The sequence below is a fragment of the Mus pahari genome, chromosome 1, assembly GCF_900095145.1.
Source record: "Mus pahari chromosome 1, PAHARI_EIJ_v1.1, whole genome shotgun sequence".
Lineage (NCBI taxonomy): Eukaryota > Metazoa > Chordata > Mammalia > Rodentia > Muridae > Mus > Mus pahari.
This window is the reverse complement of record NC_034590.1, coordinates 72,737,089-72,751,574: the sequence shown is the minus strand read 5'-3', so window position 1 is coordinate 72,751,574 and position 14,486 is coordinate 72,737,089. Positions and strand designations below refer to the sequence as shown.

Genomic DNA, 14,486 nt, shown 5'->3' with positions numbered 1-14,486 from the left:
AAAAAAAAAAAAAAAAAAAAGACACTGAAGTCTCTCCACGCCAATGCTTTCTCGAAAAGAGTAAGATCTACAGTCACATTCTTCAGAGAGGAACTCTCTAGCTCGAGGAACCAGGCAGGGAACAGCAAACCAAACTCATAAATCAAATGAGCTCCCCATTCCCTCTTTTCTCTATATCGGTCAAAGCAAACTATTGCTTCCCAACGTCCCGATGTCTTCACTCTATTCTTCACTGACCAACTCAAATGGCACTAACTTGGTGTCAACTTCTGACACCAAGCCAACAGTGGCATTACGTCTTCTACACCAGTGACAGAACACACGTAAATTCCTGATTTATCTCGGGAGACAGAGCCTCAAATTACCTATCTCTACAATGGGTCCACTAAGACAAGCTGCAGTGAAGGCAGAGGAATCTGTGAGCGCGAATGTTTCCCGAGAACCCAGTCTGAGGATTCAAGCGGTGAGATTCGAGAGTATTGGAGAGTGGAAGGGGAGGGGCTGAGTCAGGCCCTAGGCAACCCTAGGCAGAAGTAAGACTAGGCGCTTTAAGAGGGTAGGAGCCCGGCTGGCCGTCCTCTCTGTAATCTGTCCTCTCCAGGCCTCCGTACTCAGTGAGCCTGCAGTCCGGCTCCCCGCCACTGCGGGCTTTATTTTGGGCCCCGAGTCCCGCGGTCGTAGCCCACAGTCCCAAACCCCGTCCGCCGCTGCCGCACCTGGTCCGAGTCCTCGTTTTCGCTGCTATAGCAGCACCCCATGGCGGGGTCGGGCCGGGCGCTCAGGCGGCGCCGAGGAGGGACGGCGTCCGTCAGGAGCCTTTCCGGTCACATGACCCGCGGATGCCTCTCGCTCCCCTCCCCCTCGCCTAGCCTGTCATAAAGCCACTCGGGCGCCCAAGCCAAATCTTGCCTTCCGGTCCCGCCTCGCCGCGTGACAATCGCCAACCAATGGAAAAGTGCGTCCTACGTGAGCGGACCCGCGGCACGTGATAGGAAGGCAGGCGGGGCGAGTCACATGATTTTGTTGTCCTAGTCTCTAGCTCCGAATCCTTGCGTCCCTTAGCTTTAGTGGCCAGTGCAGTGAGACGAGTTGTGTGATCACATGGTGTCAGGGCCACCTTTGTGGGCCCAGAGCTATCAAGATAAATTCTTTAGTGCCGAGCGAGTGGCGAGTAGCGTCCTGGAGGGAGATGTGCTTCACTCAGAACTCTTTGCCAGTTTCTTTGTCCTTTATGTGCGTGAGAGAGACCAAGGTCCCACTATGTAGTCCTCACTGACCTGGAATTTGCTGTGCAGCCCAGGCTGAACTCGAATTCAGAGAGACACTTACCTCTGCCTTCCCAGAATTAAATGCATATGTATTTTTATTTTGAGTATTTGAGTGTGGAGGTCACAGAACAACTTGTAAGAGTTGGTTGTCTCTTTCCACCATGAGGGGCATAGGAATTGTTAGATTGGCAAGCTTTGGGGCAGGCACAGTTTAGCCATCTCTCTACTCCTGTGTTTGACAGTTTCTTGATTAAGGTGAATTCTGCCTGAGCAGGCAGATGGCAGACACTTCTCTTTCCAAATCAGGGATTAGAGTATTCAAAGTCTCAATACAAACCTTTCTTCCTGGTTGCCTTTTCTGATTCTTTTCTGAGCACTTCTTTCTCTTTACTTAATCTGGTGCCACTAACTTATTAAATTAACAAATCATGGGGATAGAGGCAACACAGTGATTAAGAGCACTGGCTGCTGTTCCCCCAGAAGGCCCAAGTTCAATTCCCAGCACCTTCATGGTGACTTACAATATCTATAGCTCTAGACCCAGGAGAAACAATGCCTCTTCTGGCTTCTGGCAGCAGGCGAGTACACACACACACACACACACACACACACACACACTGTGCACAGACATACATGCAGACCAAACACCCATACACATAAAATAAACTTAATTTAAAAGACATATCCCAATTATTTACTGTCTATAGTGTGCCACTCAAGTGTTCAGTTTGGATAGGTAGCTGCTAAGCAAACAGCCCAAGATCCAGACCATGGACTCCTTAGTCAGGTGATCAGTGTATTCTAGAGTTGTGGTTTTTAGTTCATTTCTTCTACCACATGTGAGTGACTGACAGACAAGGACAGCGCCTGACTCTTCTCTGTGACTGATACCCTAACACTTACTTACAGAAAACTTGGGCTTTGAATTCAGTAAATAAGGTTCAATTATTTTGTTTTACACCATGCCCCATGTCCTGATCCCAAGGGGTTAGAAAAGTCACCTAGTAGTATTTATTAATTCTTCAGATTAAGACCCTAGAGTTCTGCTAAGCATTCTCTAAGGCCTGAGGAATAGGAGGCAGCTGAAGTCTGTCCCTGAGTTTGGTAACCTGAACTGCAGGTCTCAGGTAACAACAGCCTCAGCATCAATAATTGAAATCAGGTCCAGCCTCCATCTTTGGGGTTATTCCTCTGAAGGACTTCCCATTCCGGTACCCTGGTCTTTCTTAGGAGCCTTCAGCTCAGGTAAGCAGGGCCTTGTGGGTTCCCAGGTACACCAATTCATGCCCACATCACAAATGCTTCATATTCCTTCATACTTTCTAGATTTTAACATACACTCCTCTTCCAACCAAGGGTCTTTCGAAAACAGCCCATTAGGCTCCGATCTGGGGGGAGGAGCAGGGGAAAGGCCAGCTTATCCCCTATAGGCGGTCCTGGAGAAGAGAGGTAGATGGTGAGAACGTGTGGTGTGTGCATGTGCATATTTGCACCTACAGAGAATTCTTTGTGGAGGGGATACACATATAAAAATACAGGACTGGAGAAAATACATAGGACCAGGGACAGAAAAAACAGACACTCTACTCTAACATGGTATAGAGGGTGGATTTATTTTTGACATAGGGTCTCAAATGTAGTACAGGTTGGATTCAAACTTTGGATCTTCTACCTTGGCCTTACTCATGATGGGATTACAGGTGTACACCAAAATACTATAGATAGTATTTTCTTTAATTTTTAAAAGATGTTATTTATTTCTATTATATATGGATGGATGCTTTGCCCAAATGTACTGAATGTACTTCTATGCACTATGTACATACAGTGCCCACAGAAACCACAAGAGGGTACTGAATCACCTGGGCCTAGAGTTACAGATAGTTGTGAGCAACCAGTTGTGGGTGCTGAGAATCAAACCCAGGACCTTTGGAAGAGCAGTCAGTACTCTTAACCACTAAGCCATCTGTCAAATGTTTTGTTTGTTTGCTGTCAGAATTTATGAGTGTTTTGCTTATATTCATGTTTACTTGTGTGAGCCCCTGGAGGTCAGAAGAGGGGGTTAGATCTTCTGGAACTGAGGATATAGCTAGATGGTTGTGAACTAACATGAGTACTGGGAACAAATGTAGATCCTCTGCAAGAGTGACAAGTGCTCTTAACCACTGAGCCATCTCTCCAGTCCCGGGCATAGTGTTTTGATTGCCTCTTACTGTGACAAAGTGCAGTGAGAATGTGAATGGGTTTCACAACAAAGCTGTTCTCCTTTAATCCCAACACTCAGGAGTCAGAGGCAGGCAGATTTCTGAGTTGGAGGCCAGCCTGGTCTACAAAGTGAGTTCCAGGACAGCCAGGGCTACACAGAGAAACCCTATCTTGGGGGGGGGGGGGCGGCGAAGCTGTTCTCTTTTGCTTCCCATAATGGATCAGAGGAGTCCAGACAGACTGAGTATGGTAGGAGGAAGACACCCCAAGAAACTGATGAAAAAGGTCTTGAGGAAAAGTCAGAAAGTGGATGGAATGAGGAACAATGCAGTACTAGATCTGCAGCCAGGACCAGAGATATAGTTAGTGGTTGAGTGTTAAACAGCAGGTTGGAAAGAGCACAGGCTGGGTTCAAATCTCAGTTCTGCTGTGTCTTTGGCAAAGGACAGTCTCTCAGACATGTTTGTATAAGCGTGGAAATTGCATAAATAAGTCTGCACAAATGACAGGCAAATGGTACATCTAGGTCCCCCCCCCCCCCGCCTCCCTCTATCCTAGGACCCAGGTAGGGACAATGTCCCCTGCCATTGCACTGGCATTCCTGCCACTCGTGGTAACACTGCTGGTGAGATACCGGCACCATTTCCGGCTGCTGGTGCGTACAGTCCTGCTGAGGGGCTTTCGAGACTGCCTGTCAGGACTTCGAATTGAGGAGCGGGCCTTCAGCTATGTGCTCACCCATGCCCTTCCTGGAGACCCTGGTCACATCCTCACCACTCTAGACCACTGGAGCAGCTGCTGCGAGTACCTGAGCCACATGGGCCCTGTTAAAGGTCAGTGTTCCTTTCCCTACCCTTCTGTTTTAGAAATAATCCCAAGATGGTGAAGAAAAATCTAGCTTGGCCCACTGCTTACCTGGGTAAATTAGGAAACTTCATGATTGTGTTTATGACTTTTTCCCCCTCTCATTTAGAAATGAGGAGTCTGGACCAAGTTATTCAGTTATCCAGCAGACATTTATTGCCACTCTTTTGTGCCAGGTACTGAGGGAGGCAGAGATCACAGAGGGTAACCAGCCACAAATGCTGGCCTCAAAGAGATCATAACATAGGGGAATAACCATAACGCAGAGCTTGGTAATTATCTGTTGTAGACGTTCTTCCCTACCAAAGAGGCTTCCACAACCAATTCAGGATAGCTGTCTGCTGAGACAGCACAAGTACTTCTAAGTATTAAGAGATTTATCCAATTCCAAAATCAAAAAGACAATCAGCGATGGGGAGTGCATTTGAGCATGAAACTGACAATGTCCCAGGAACCTGGACGATGGGTTGGGTATTTCGCCTGGGCCCTCATGGAGGAAGGAACATCTAAACTGAGTCTAGAAGGCTTCGTTTCAAGTTGGCCAGGTGGATGGAGATAGGTGTGGGAAAGTGCAAAAGCAGCCTGCCAGCCTCATATATAAACACAACATTTAGAAAGCACAGCCTGTTTTGAATGTCTTCTAAAATAGCCATGTTGCCCCATAGGTCAGATTCTGATGCGGCTGGTGGAAGAGAAGACCCCTGCCTGTGTGCTGGAGCTGGGTACCTACTGTGGATACTCTACACTGCTTATTGCGCGAGCCTTGCCCCCTGGAAGTCGCCTTCTCACTGTGGAGCGGGACTCACGTACAGCAGCAGTGGCTGAAAAAGTCATCCGCCTGGCAGGCTTTGATGAGCAAATGGTCAGCCCCCCACCCCCCAGGCTGATCCCTCTTCAGCTCTCCCAGGAATTGCTCAGACCAGGCCTCTTTTACAAGGGACTCCCATTCAAGAAAGCAGGGCACGTTGCTCCTACCCCCAATCCCGAGTCACTTGCACTTATTTCCTGCTGGGTTACAAAAGCAGCAGCTAAGAGGAAGCTCTCCATAGCTCAGCAAGTCTGAATCCAAATCTTAGTCTTTGGTTAGTCATGTGACCCCAGGTGAACCACATAGCCTCTGATTCTCAGCTTCTTCATGGGCACACAATAGAATTACAATACTGAGACTGACTACTGGATTTCTGAGGTCAGAGGAAACTTGTGAGGGCCTAGATTATTAATACCTAGCATAAACCAGCCAGGTCGCAGTGGGGTCTAGAGTGGAAAAGCAGTTCTCCTCTCACCTCCAGCTATGGCTTTCCCCACAGGTGGAGCTCATTGCAGGCAGCTCAGAGGAAGTGATCCCACGCCTAAGAGCTCAGCACCACCTGAACCGGGCAGATCTGGTGCTCCTGGCACACCGACCTCGATATTACTTAAGGGATCTGCAGCTACTGGAGGCCCACGCTCTGCTCCCACACGGTGCCACTGTATTGGCTGACCATGTGCTTTTTCCTGGTGCACCCCGCTTCCTACAGTACACCAAGAGCTGTGGTCGCTATCGCTGCCGCCTCCACCACACCAGCCTCCCAGACTTCCCTGCCATTAAAGATGGCATAGCCCAACTCACCTATACTGGACCTGGCTGAGGTCCAGGACCTGGGATATTTACTAATACAATCCCAACCCCATTCAAACAGACCTCAGAATATCTCCTTTCCCTTTCTGTCTAGTATCCAACACATGCTATGGTCAGGCTGGGGAGGCATTCTTTTCAACTTTGTCCCCCTCCAACCTCCATACTAATCTGAAGTGTCAAATTCTATCAGCCTTCTTGGTCCTACAAGGTCCCCTCATAGAAATCAGGAACTGGAAGCAAGAGACCTGAGCTGTCAACTTAGTTATTGGTTGCTCCCTCCAAGTGAATCCTTCCCTCCTCTGAGATTCAGTTTACTCTTAACACTGAGACAGCTGGCTGAAGGGGCTGGAGAGATAGTTCAACAGTTAAGAGCACTGCCAGATGCTCCCTACCTAAAGGACCTGGGTTCAATTCCCAGCACTCACATAGCACAGGCACACATGTGATATACATACAGACAAAACGCTTTTAAGCATTACATAAATAAATTAAAACAACAAAAAAAGACATCTGGTTGGCAGAAGCCCAGAGCTTCACAGCTATGAGATTCAGATGAGATCAGAGGCAGCTGCAGACACTGAGGCCCTGTAGGAACATCTGGGTACAAGCTAGGCCATAAGAAACTTGGGCTCTGATCCTGGCCAACGTGGTCCTTTAGGTTTGCTTGAGAGCCCTTACATAACCCCGTCCCAATGTCCAAGAAAAGATTCTGAACTCTGGGTCCCACCAACAAACAGGGAATAGACACTGGGGAAACAATCAGTCCTGTGTCTTTATTAAAGAGGGTTAGAAAGGGACCACACCTGGCCACCAAGGAGTGAGGTACCAGCCAGGAAGATGGGATGGGCTCAGGCTCTTAGGATTCAAGGGAAGACTGATGGCCTGGAAGGGCCCAAGGAGACCTTGTCCTGGCAGCAGCTGAGAAAGTGCCTAAGGGAAAGCTTTAGGCACTACAGCCACAAGCTGGGTCTGCAGGCTGAGGGGCTGAGGCTGTAGATTCAAAATAGGTTGGGGTGGTCTGGAATCACTCTGAGGCCACCTTGNCTTGTCTACCTAGATCATCCACTGGTCCTGATCCTGTNCGTTGCCTTCCATGTCCACCTGAAGAGGAGGCTGGGTGTGGGTGGGGAGGGGCCTCAGCCAGCCTCAGCCCAGATCCTGCCCCTGGGTACAGCCAGGGTTTCTGTATGTCTTGGCCATCAATTAGATCAGGGGCAGGAGCCTAGGGACAAAGGCACTCCCCTACACCCCGCCTACCTCATTGACCTCTCCATCATCAGGTGACTCATTATAGTCATTCATCTCATCCATGTCCTGCATGTCCTCATCATCTTCTGAATCCTCTTCACTGTCCTCATCATCTTCATCATCCTCTTCTTCCTCATCATCGTAGTGCTGGTAGAGCAAAAAGACTCTGTAGGCCTCAGGGCTCCTGGACCAGGTCAAGAGCTGGCCTACTTGGAGGCTCCACCTTCCCAACCCTGCCTGCCTTGAGTCTGGCAAGCTGTTGCATGACCTGAAGGTCCTTAGTACTAGGCACAATGCATAGCCCCTCAGGTTCCCACTTTTTCTGTTTTCTCAGATTTAAAACCACAATTGTTCTGAGTCAAAAGCAAGGCCATTAAAGTAAAGCCTTGTTCTACTGGGCTTCACATATGCCCCACCCATAGGAACCACTCACCTCTGAGGCCGGCTTGCCAATAGGTACCAGGTTGTTGTCTTTCTCTGCGATGCTTTGGAGCTGTGGGCAAAGGAGTAGGGGGAAAGGTAGGGCCAAGGCACAAGCAGAGGTCAGGAGCATTGGACTGGCTTCCTCTACCCCTTAAGAGACCCCAGATGTTGAAGCAAAGCTTCTTCCCCCCAGTTCTCAGGAAGATGCGATCTCTCTCTCCTGTCATCTGTCCCTTATAAAATTGATGGACATATGTAAAGTCTTTGGGCCTCTGTTTTTTCATATAATTCTGGTGAGAGTGAAATTATTAAGTTCTGTGATGTATAGAAAAGATCCTAGGCTGTCAGGGGCTTGACGTCTATCTAATCTAGCCCCAAAGTCCTATGGTCCCTCAGCAAGTTAGGGTACCACAAAGTAAGAACTTTATCCCCAAGAACCCAGCTTGACTATTCCCCACAGAGGAAGCTGTTTTTCTAAGCAGGTCTCCAGTGTAAGGCACGGTCACGGCCAGGTGGTAGACCTCCACGCTGCACTGGGTCCTCACTCACCCAGGCCTGATGCTGCTGCTCCTGCTGCTGCAGCTCTGTCTCCTCCACACAGGGTCGGTCCAGATTAAACCACAGTGTCTCAGTCACACGAGGGAAGAGTGAAGGGAACAAGGTGGACATGGCTCCTAAGCTGAGGGAAAGGGTCACGTGAATATGTTTTGTTTTGTTTTGATGCAATTGTAATTTGATTTAGGGATGGGGGGAGGGCGTAGCAAAGACGCTGCCCTTCCCTCTTGAAATCAGACAGACCTGAGTTTGAGTCCTGGCTCCATCACTTACTAGCTCTTTGACTTTGGCCAATACACTTAACCTCTCTGGGCCTCAGTTTCCTCATCTGTAAGAATGGGGATAATTAAAATTATATCATCCTCAGTTATTATGACAAACAAAGAAAATAATGAGTAAAGCTGTATGTTGCTTAAAGAGAGAAGAGACTGGGAGCCAGAGATGGAATGTGGCATTGTGATTATGCACAAGAATAGCAAGAGATCTAGTAAAATTCATTTTAAATACACACACACACACACACACACACACACACACATGTACACACCATTAAACTTATTTTTTCGTTTTGATTCATGTCACATCCAACCAGTGCAAAATTGTTTGGACATGAACCACCTCTCTCACCAACCAGTCAAACGGCAGTACACACAACCAAGGATAAAAGAAATTCTCAAAGGGATGAGTAAATAACAAACAAATGAAGAATGAACTAACATGTAAGAGAACAAAATCAACTCTGTGGGTTGAAGTTGCTGACCAGGAAGGTCACCAAGGAGCTGAACTAAAACGCATCGGCTCACAAACCCAATGACATGTAGAGCTTGACTTTGGCCACACACTCGGTGGGGGCTTAAATCCTACTCAAGGCAGGGATCCGGGCCCAGGACTGTAGGAAGGGCACAGGAAAAAATAGAGTTGGTGTCTACCTTGGTGTTTCCCCCTATTTTTAGTAAATGAAACAGGGTTTCACTATTTAGCCCTGACTGGCGAGGAATTCACTATATAGACCAGGCTAGTCCCAAACTCACAAAGCTCCGCATGCCTCAGCCCCCGAATGCGGGGATTAAAGGCGTATACCAGCCACCACACCCGGCCCTACTCTAGCTTTTGTTCCAACTTCATTTGACCCACGCAGAACTAGACGCTGTCATTCCCTAGACCAAAGCCCCCCAGATCCGTGTGATGGGGGGAAAAAAAGCGTCCACCACGACCCCAAAAGCACTGACAGATTTTGTATCCTAAAATCCTACCCACCACCGCCCATTCTTTGCTCATTATGATAATGACTGCGAGATTGACCAACAGGAAGGAGGCAGGGGCGGGTCTCCGTCAGGATTTTGACCTTATAGGGATGCTAATCGCAAAATGCGCGCGGCCTGGCTGAAGCCAATTAACTGAAAGAAATGCTGGGCGACAGGAAGTGGAACCAATGCATGACGGAACATGTGCGATGGGTGGGGCTTAGACTCTAGGAAGCGGCCAATGAGCAGGATGTCCTTAAGATTAAAAAAGGGGAAAATGAGCTGCTAGGAAGACGAGTCAAAGGAATTGGGTTTCTCTGGAAGCCGGAAGAAAGAACAAGCAAGGAGACGACAGCAGTCTCGTTTCCGCACTTACCGCGCCAAGAGCCGGCAGCCGGCGGCGACCCGGAAGCGCTTCCTCGGGTCTGAGCGGAAGAACCCACCAGAATCCGGGACTCACTAACGCGTGCGCCTTGCGTCTCCTTTTGTTTCCCGCTTCGACACCACACAGGAAGTGATGTTGACGTACTTTAGTTGGGGGCGGACACTCGTTTGCCCCGCCTACCTTTTGGCTCCGCCTTGAATCTCCGGCGCCCGGCGTTTCTCCAGGCTAGTCCCTCGCCTGGGTCTTGCGGCCGCCTAGTCCCGCCCTCCTGCCACTCGGCGGTGTTTGCGTGTTAATCTCGAAATAGTATGGTTTCCAGAAATGTTCGCTTGTGTGAATGCCGTGTGTGCTGCTGCGTTCCAGAAACATTTGTTTCTTGCCTTCTGTTCTCTCAGACTCAGTTTCCTGTTTGACTCATTCTTTTTTTTTTCTTTTTTTTTTTTGAACTCATTCTTTTCTTCTCCTCCTCCTCCTCCTCCTCCTCCTCCTCCTCCTCCTCCTTGGTTTTTCGAGACAGGGTTTCTCTGTATAGCCCTGGCTGTCCTGGAACTCACTTTGTAGACCAGGCTGGCCTCGAACTCAGAAATCTGCCAGCCTCTGCCTCCCGAGTGCTGGGATTAAAGGCGTGCTCCACCACGCCTGGCTTCTTTTTTAAAAAAAAAAAAAAAGATTTATTATATGTAAGTACACTGTAGTTGTTTTTCAGACACACCAGAAGAGGGCATCAGATTTTGTTACGGATGATTGTGAGCCACCATGTGGTTGCTGGGATTTGAACTCAGGACCTTCAGAAGAACAGTCAGTGCTCTTAACCACTGAGCCATCTCTCCAGCCCCTCTTTTCTTGTTCTTCTTTTTGTTTGTTTGTTTGTTTTCTGAGACAGGGTTTCTCTGTGCAGCCCTGGCTGTCCTGGAACTCACTCTGTAGAGCAGGCTGGCCTCGAACTCAGAAATTCGCCTGCCTCTGCCTCCCAAGTGCTGGGATTAAAGGCATGCGCCACCACTGCCCGGCATCCATTTTTTTCTTTTTGAGAGGATACCTTGAACATGATAGACAAGCCTCTGTCATGGGACTACATCATATTCATAATATTTACTTTTCTTTTTTGAGACAGGGTCTCACTGCGTATTCCTGACTGGCCTGAAATTCACTATCTAGACCAGGTTGGCTTCGAAGTCAGAGATCTTCCTGCCTTGCCCTGGGCTGGTATAAAAGCGGTGTACCACCACGCTGGCCTCTTTTTTATCTATTTAAAATTTTATCTTATGTATATGTGTGTTTGAACATGGTGTGTGTGTGTGTATGCATAGGCCCAAGCGTGATGCTGGGAATTTTCCTCAATGGCTCTTCTATCTTATTCCCTGCTGTGGCTGGTCTGACTATCCAGGTTCTCTGGGAATTCTGTCTTTACAGAAATTTCAGGCTGGTTACCATAACCATCATGTGGGTTCTGAGGACCCAAACACCAGTCCTGGCTTCTTTTAGAACAAGCACTTTAACCCCTAAGGCATCTCCCCAGGCCTGTACATTCTTTGTCTACGCTGTTTCTTCTGTAACGAGCATGATAATCTGCCTAGTTTTCCTCCTGTTCTTGGCTCTGGTGAAGAATGGATGAGATGGAGCTGTTGAAGAGGTTCAGTATGTGCTTCCTGTCGAATCTGATTGTGTGGCCCAAGAGGTCAGCTTCAGCTTAAAACATTAAATGTTAGCAAGCTCTGCTTATTGAAGTTGTAGCTCTCAGGAACCTGAGACAAGAGAATGTGAAGTTCAGGATTGGACTGGGCTACATAGCAAGCTCAATGCCAGCCTGAAATGTATAATAAGCCCCTGTCTGTCACAAAAACAAGTGTAAATTTTAAAAATAAAAATGAGGGACAGTGAGATAGTTTGGTGGGTAGAGGCGCTTGCTGACAAAACCAGGGACCCAAGTTCAATCCCTGGACCCACATGGTGAGAAAGTGCCTCTTACAAGTTGTCTTATGACCTGCAGGTGCACACTGTAGCAGTTGTCTGCTGAATCAAATAAATGTGCATCAGAAAAAAAAAATTGTTAACTAGATGTAGTGACAATGTTGGTTTCTTTAAAAACACAGAAATATTATAAGAATGTTTTTATGGGGTTTGCATGTATGGCATCTTGGAAGGTGAAGCAGCTCTTGAAGAGGAGCTAGTTCAATTTCCAGCATCCACCTGGCTGCTCCCAACTGTAACTCCAGTTCCAGGGGATTCAACACTTTCACAGGCACCAGGAAGACAAGCAAAACACTCATACAATAAGATAAAATAACACAAAAAAAATATATATATAAAAAAGATAAAATAACACTTAAAAAAAAAGCAGAGATAGAGGATGAGAAATGGATAAATTTTGAATAACTTATGAGTAGAGAAAGCAACTGGGCATGGTAGTCCACACGTCTAATCCAGCATGTGGGAGACAGAGGCAGGAAGGTCTCTGAGTTTGAGGCCAGCTTGGTTTACATAGCAAGCTCCAGGACAGCCAGGATTACAGAGATACTTTCTCTAAAAGAAACACACAGAAATAGAGAAAGCAATGTTTGCTGACAAATAGGATATGGATTATGGGGCGTCTGAGGGAGGAAGGAACCACAGAATTTTGACTCAACCAACTGGAGGACTGGTGTCGCCATTCTTTTTTGAAGTTGAAAAGACTGAGGAAGGTTTTGTGGGATAGTCTCTGCGTTGAGTTGGAGATGCACTTTACATTAGAGATGTTGAGGGAAAAAAAATAAAAATAAAAAAAAAATAAAAATAAAAAAAAAAATAAAAAAATAAAAAAACAAAAAAACAAAAAAAAAAAATAAAAAAAAAAAGAGATGTTGAGGGAGCACAGAGACATGTGGCTTTGCAGATCAATGGGAAAGCCTGGGTGGATATTTCATGCCTGACAGTTATGGTCTCTAAGCTACACAACGGAGTGAGGTCATCAAGAGTGAATGAAGAAGGAGGAAAATAGTCCCCATCAACGTTAAGTAGTAAACCAAATAGATAAAGAAGGTGAACTGGGTGCTATCTTGGAAACAAGTACATAAATGGTGTTTAAAATGAGGATTTGGTCTGCTGTGGGCCAGTTTTGTACAAAACCATGTTTCTGTTTGCTACCCCCATAGACAGCAAGCCTCTAGAGGATGCAGATGGAATGGTCTCTGTGCCTTCAAGGCCATTCTTTTCTTTTTTTAAAAAAGGTTTATTTATTTTATGCATATGAGTACACTGTTCCTGTCTTCAGACACATCAGAAGAGGGCATTGGATCGATCCCATTATAGATGGTTGTGAGCCACCATGTGGTTTCTGAGAATTGAACTCAGGACCTCTGGAAGAGCAGTCAGTGCTCTTAACCACTGAGTCATCTCTCTCCAGCCCCAAGACCATTCTTCTGGCTATTTCACTTACTCTTCTATGATCACTGTCCCCAGATGTCCCTCCTATCTTTTTTATCTCCTCTCTATCTCAGACAATCTCCCCCTTTGACCCTTCATCACAACTCTGGACACATGGATAGTCCCCAGTAGTTTAGAGCTTCTTTCCAAAGTTTCCAGGGAGGTTTAACAAGTCATGGTGACTAATTAGCTAGAGACATTTGTTGAATGTCAGCTGAGTGTCAGACACATTGTTAGGCTCTGGAGAGAAAGATAAACAGAGTTTAAAAAGAAATCCTGCCCTAGAGAAAAAAATGCAGCCCAGTGGAGACTGAAACAATTATAGAAGATGGTTAATGTTTAAATAACATGTGCAGAGGACATTAGGAGAACACTGAAAATGGAGAGATGAATGAACTCTGGACAAAATGAATTTATACTTTTCCCCCCAGAGGAGGAAATATTTAAATGGGCCTTGAGGAGTTAACCCTCTTGGTGAGAACCTACTTGGGCACAGCTAGATAGATGGGGATAGAGCAACAGTGTTAGGGAACTCAGATGGGGTAGGGCTTTGGTGGTACTCATATGAATAGGATAGAATGGGCTCTGGGCATTGAGGTCTTATCTCAGTCCTATTGGTCTCTTTAAGGACTGCAAAGAGATAATGTCTCATTCCTAAGCATCTGTTTTCTTTAATTTAACATCCTGACCATGTTTCCAGCTCTGAAAAAATGGAAAGCAGGGTCAAGATGGCAATTTCCCAATACCCAAAAATAAACCCAGAGCCCTCGGGCTGGATGAAGACCTGTGACTCTACACAGAGATGTTTGCAGGACCCAGGAGGGCCCAGGGATAAGTGACATGACTGTCAGTGCCTGTGTTTCTTGCTAATTCAATCCTCCCATTATTTAGGAACATGGCCAGTCCTGGAGCAGGTGACAGAGGAAACTGTGGCAGTCGCCATTTTTCATGCCTATAGAGGCTTCCACGCTCATAGCTTCCTCATGGCTTCACCCCAACCCTGGGGAATCCTGCTCTAACTAAGCTCATAAGAAACCTAAGGCTAGTCGGGCATGGTGGCACATGCATTTGATCCCAGCACTCAGGAGGCAGAGGCAGGCAGATTTCTGAGTTCCAGGCTACAAAGTGAGTTCCAGGACAGCCAGGGCTATACAGAGAAACTCTGTCTTGAAAAACAAACAAACAAAAAGAAGAAGAAGAAGAAGAAGAAGAAGAAGAAGAAGAAGAAGAAGAAGAAGAAGAAGAAGAAGAAGAAGAAGAAGAAGAAGAAGAAG

General features: G+C 46.9%; 3 protein-coding genes across 11 annotated transcripts in view; 1 reads left to right on the top strand and 2 right to left on the bottom strand.

Moving 5' to 3' along the window:
- The window catches only part of Lamtor1 (late endosomal/lysosomal adaptor, MAPK and MTOR activator 1), a 5,856-nt gene extending 4,936 nt beyond the window's left edge, over positions 1-920 (bottom strand). The window contains exon 1 of the mRNA XM_021190888.1: positions 717-920. Within this exon, the coding sequence (XP_021046547.1) occupies positions 717-758 (42 nt within the window). The 5' untranslated portion in view covers positions 759-920. The remainder of the gene's footprint in view (positions 1-716) is intronic.
- Positions 403-7,877, top strand: LOC110316493 (transmembrane O-methyltransferase homolog). 2 transcript variants are annotated; one of them, XM_021190856.2, is made up of 4 exons: positions 403-463; positions 4,032-4,306; positions 5,003-5,199; positions 5,645-6,460. In XM_021190856.2, exons 2-4 carry the CDS (start codon positions 4,048-4,050, stop codon positions 5,963-5,965), a joined length of 777 nt encoding a protein of 258 aa, XP_021046515.1. In that variant the 5' UTR covers positions 403-463; positions 4,032-4,047; the 3' UTR covers positions 5,966-6,460. The 2 variants fall into 2 exon arrangements, with proteins under 2 accessions (XP_021046515.1, XP_021046507.1); XM_021190848.1 differs by lacking the exon at positions 403-463 and adding an exon at positions 2,442-2,513 and having other exon boundaries at positions 5,645-7,877.
- Positions 6,704-9,922, bottom strand: Anapc15 (anaphase promoting complex subunit 15). 8 transcript variants are annotated; one of them, XM_021190916.2, is made up of 6 exons: positions 9,802-9,922; positions 8,425-8,509; positions 8,176-8,305; positions 7,637-7,696; positions 7,213-7,350; positions 6,704-7,056 (listed from the first exon to the last, which is right to left on the bottom strand). In XM_021190916.2, the coding sequence occupies exons 2-6, from the start codon at positions 8,445-8,447 to the stop codon at positions 7,009-7,011; spliced, it is 399 nt and encodes a 132-aa protein (XP_021046575.1). In that variant the 5' UTR covers positions 8,448-8,509; positions 9,802-9,922; the 3' UTR covers positions 6,704-7,008. The 8 variants fall into 8 exon arrangements, with proteins under 8 accessions (XP_021046575.1, XP_021046594.1, XP_021046569.1 ...); XM_021190935.2 differs by having other exon boundaries at positions 6,707-7,068; positions 8,176-8,300; positions 9,802-9,916; XM_021190910.2 differs by having other exon boundaries at positions 6,708-7,068; positions 9,802-9,874.
- Positions 9,923-14,486: the final 4,564 nt, after the last annotated feature.

Coding starts and splice junctions, on each gene's coding strand:
- LOC110316493 (XM_021190848.1), top strand. CDS start 4,048: ATGTCCCCTGCCATTGCACTGGCATTCCTGCCACTCGTGGTAACACTG. Junction 4,307..5,002: donor CCACATGGGCCCTGTTAAAG/GTCAGTGTTCCT, acceptor GTTGCCCCATAG/GTCAGATTCTGATGCGGCTG. Junction 5,200..5,644: donor CAGGCTTTGATGAGCAAATG/GTCAGCCCCCCA, acceptor CTTTCCCCACAG/GTGGAGCTCATTGCAGGCAG.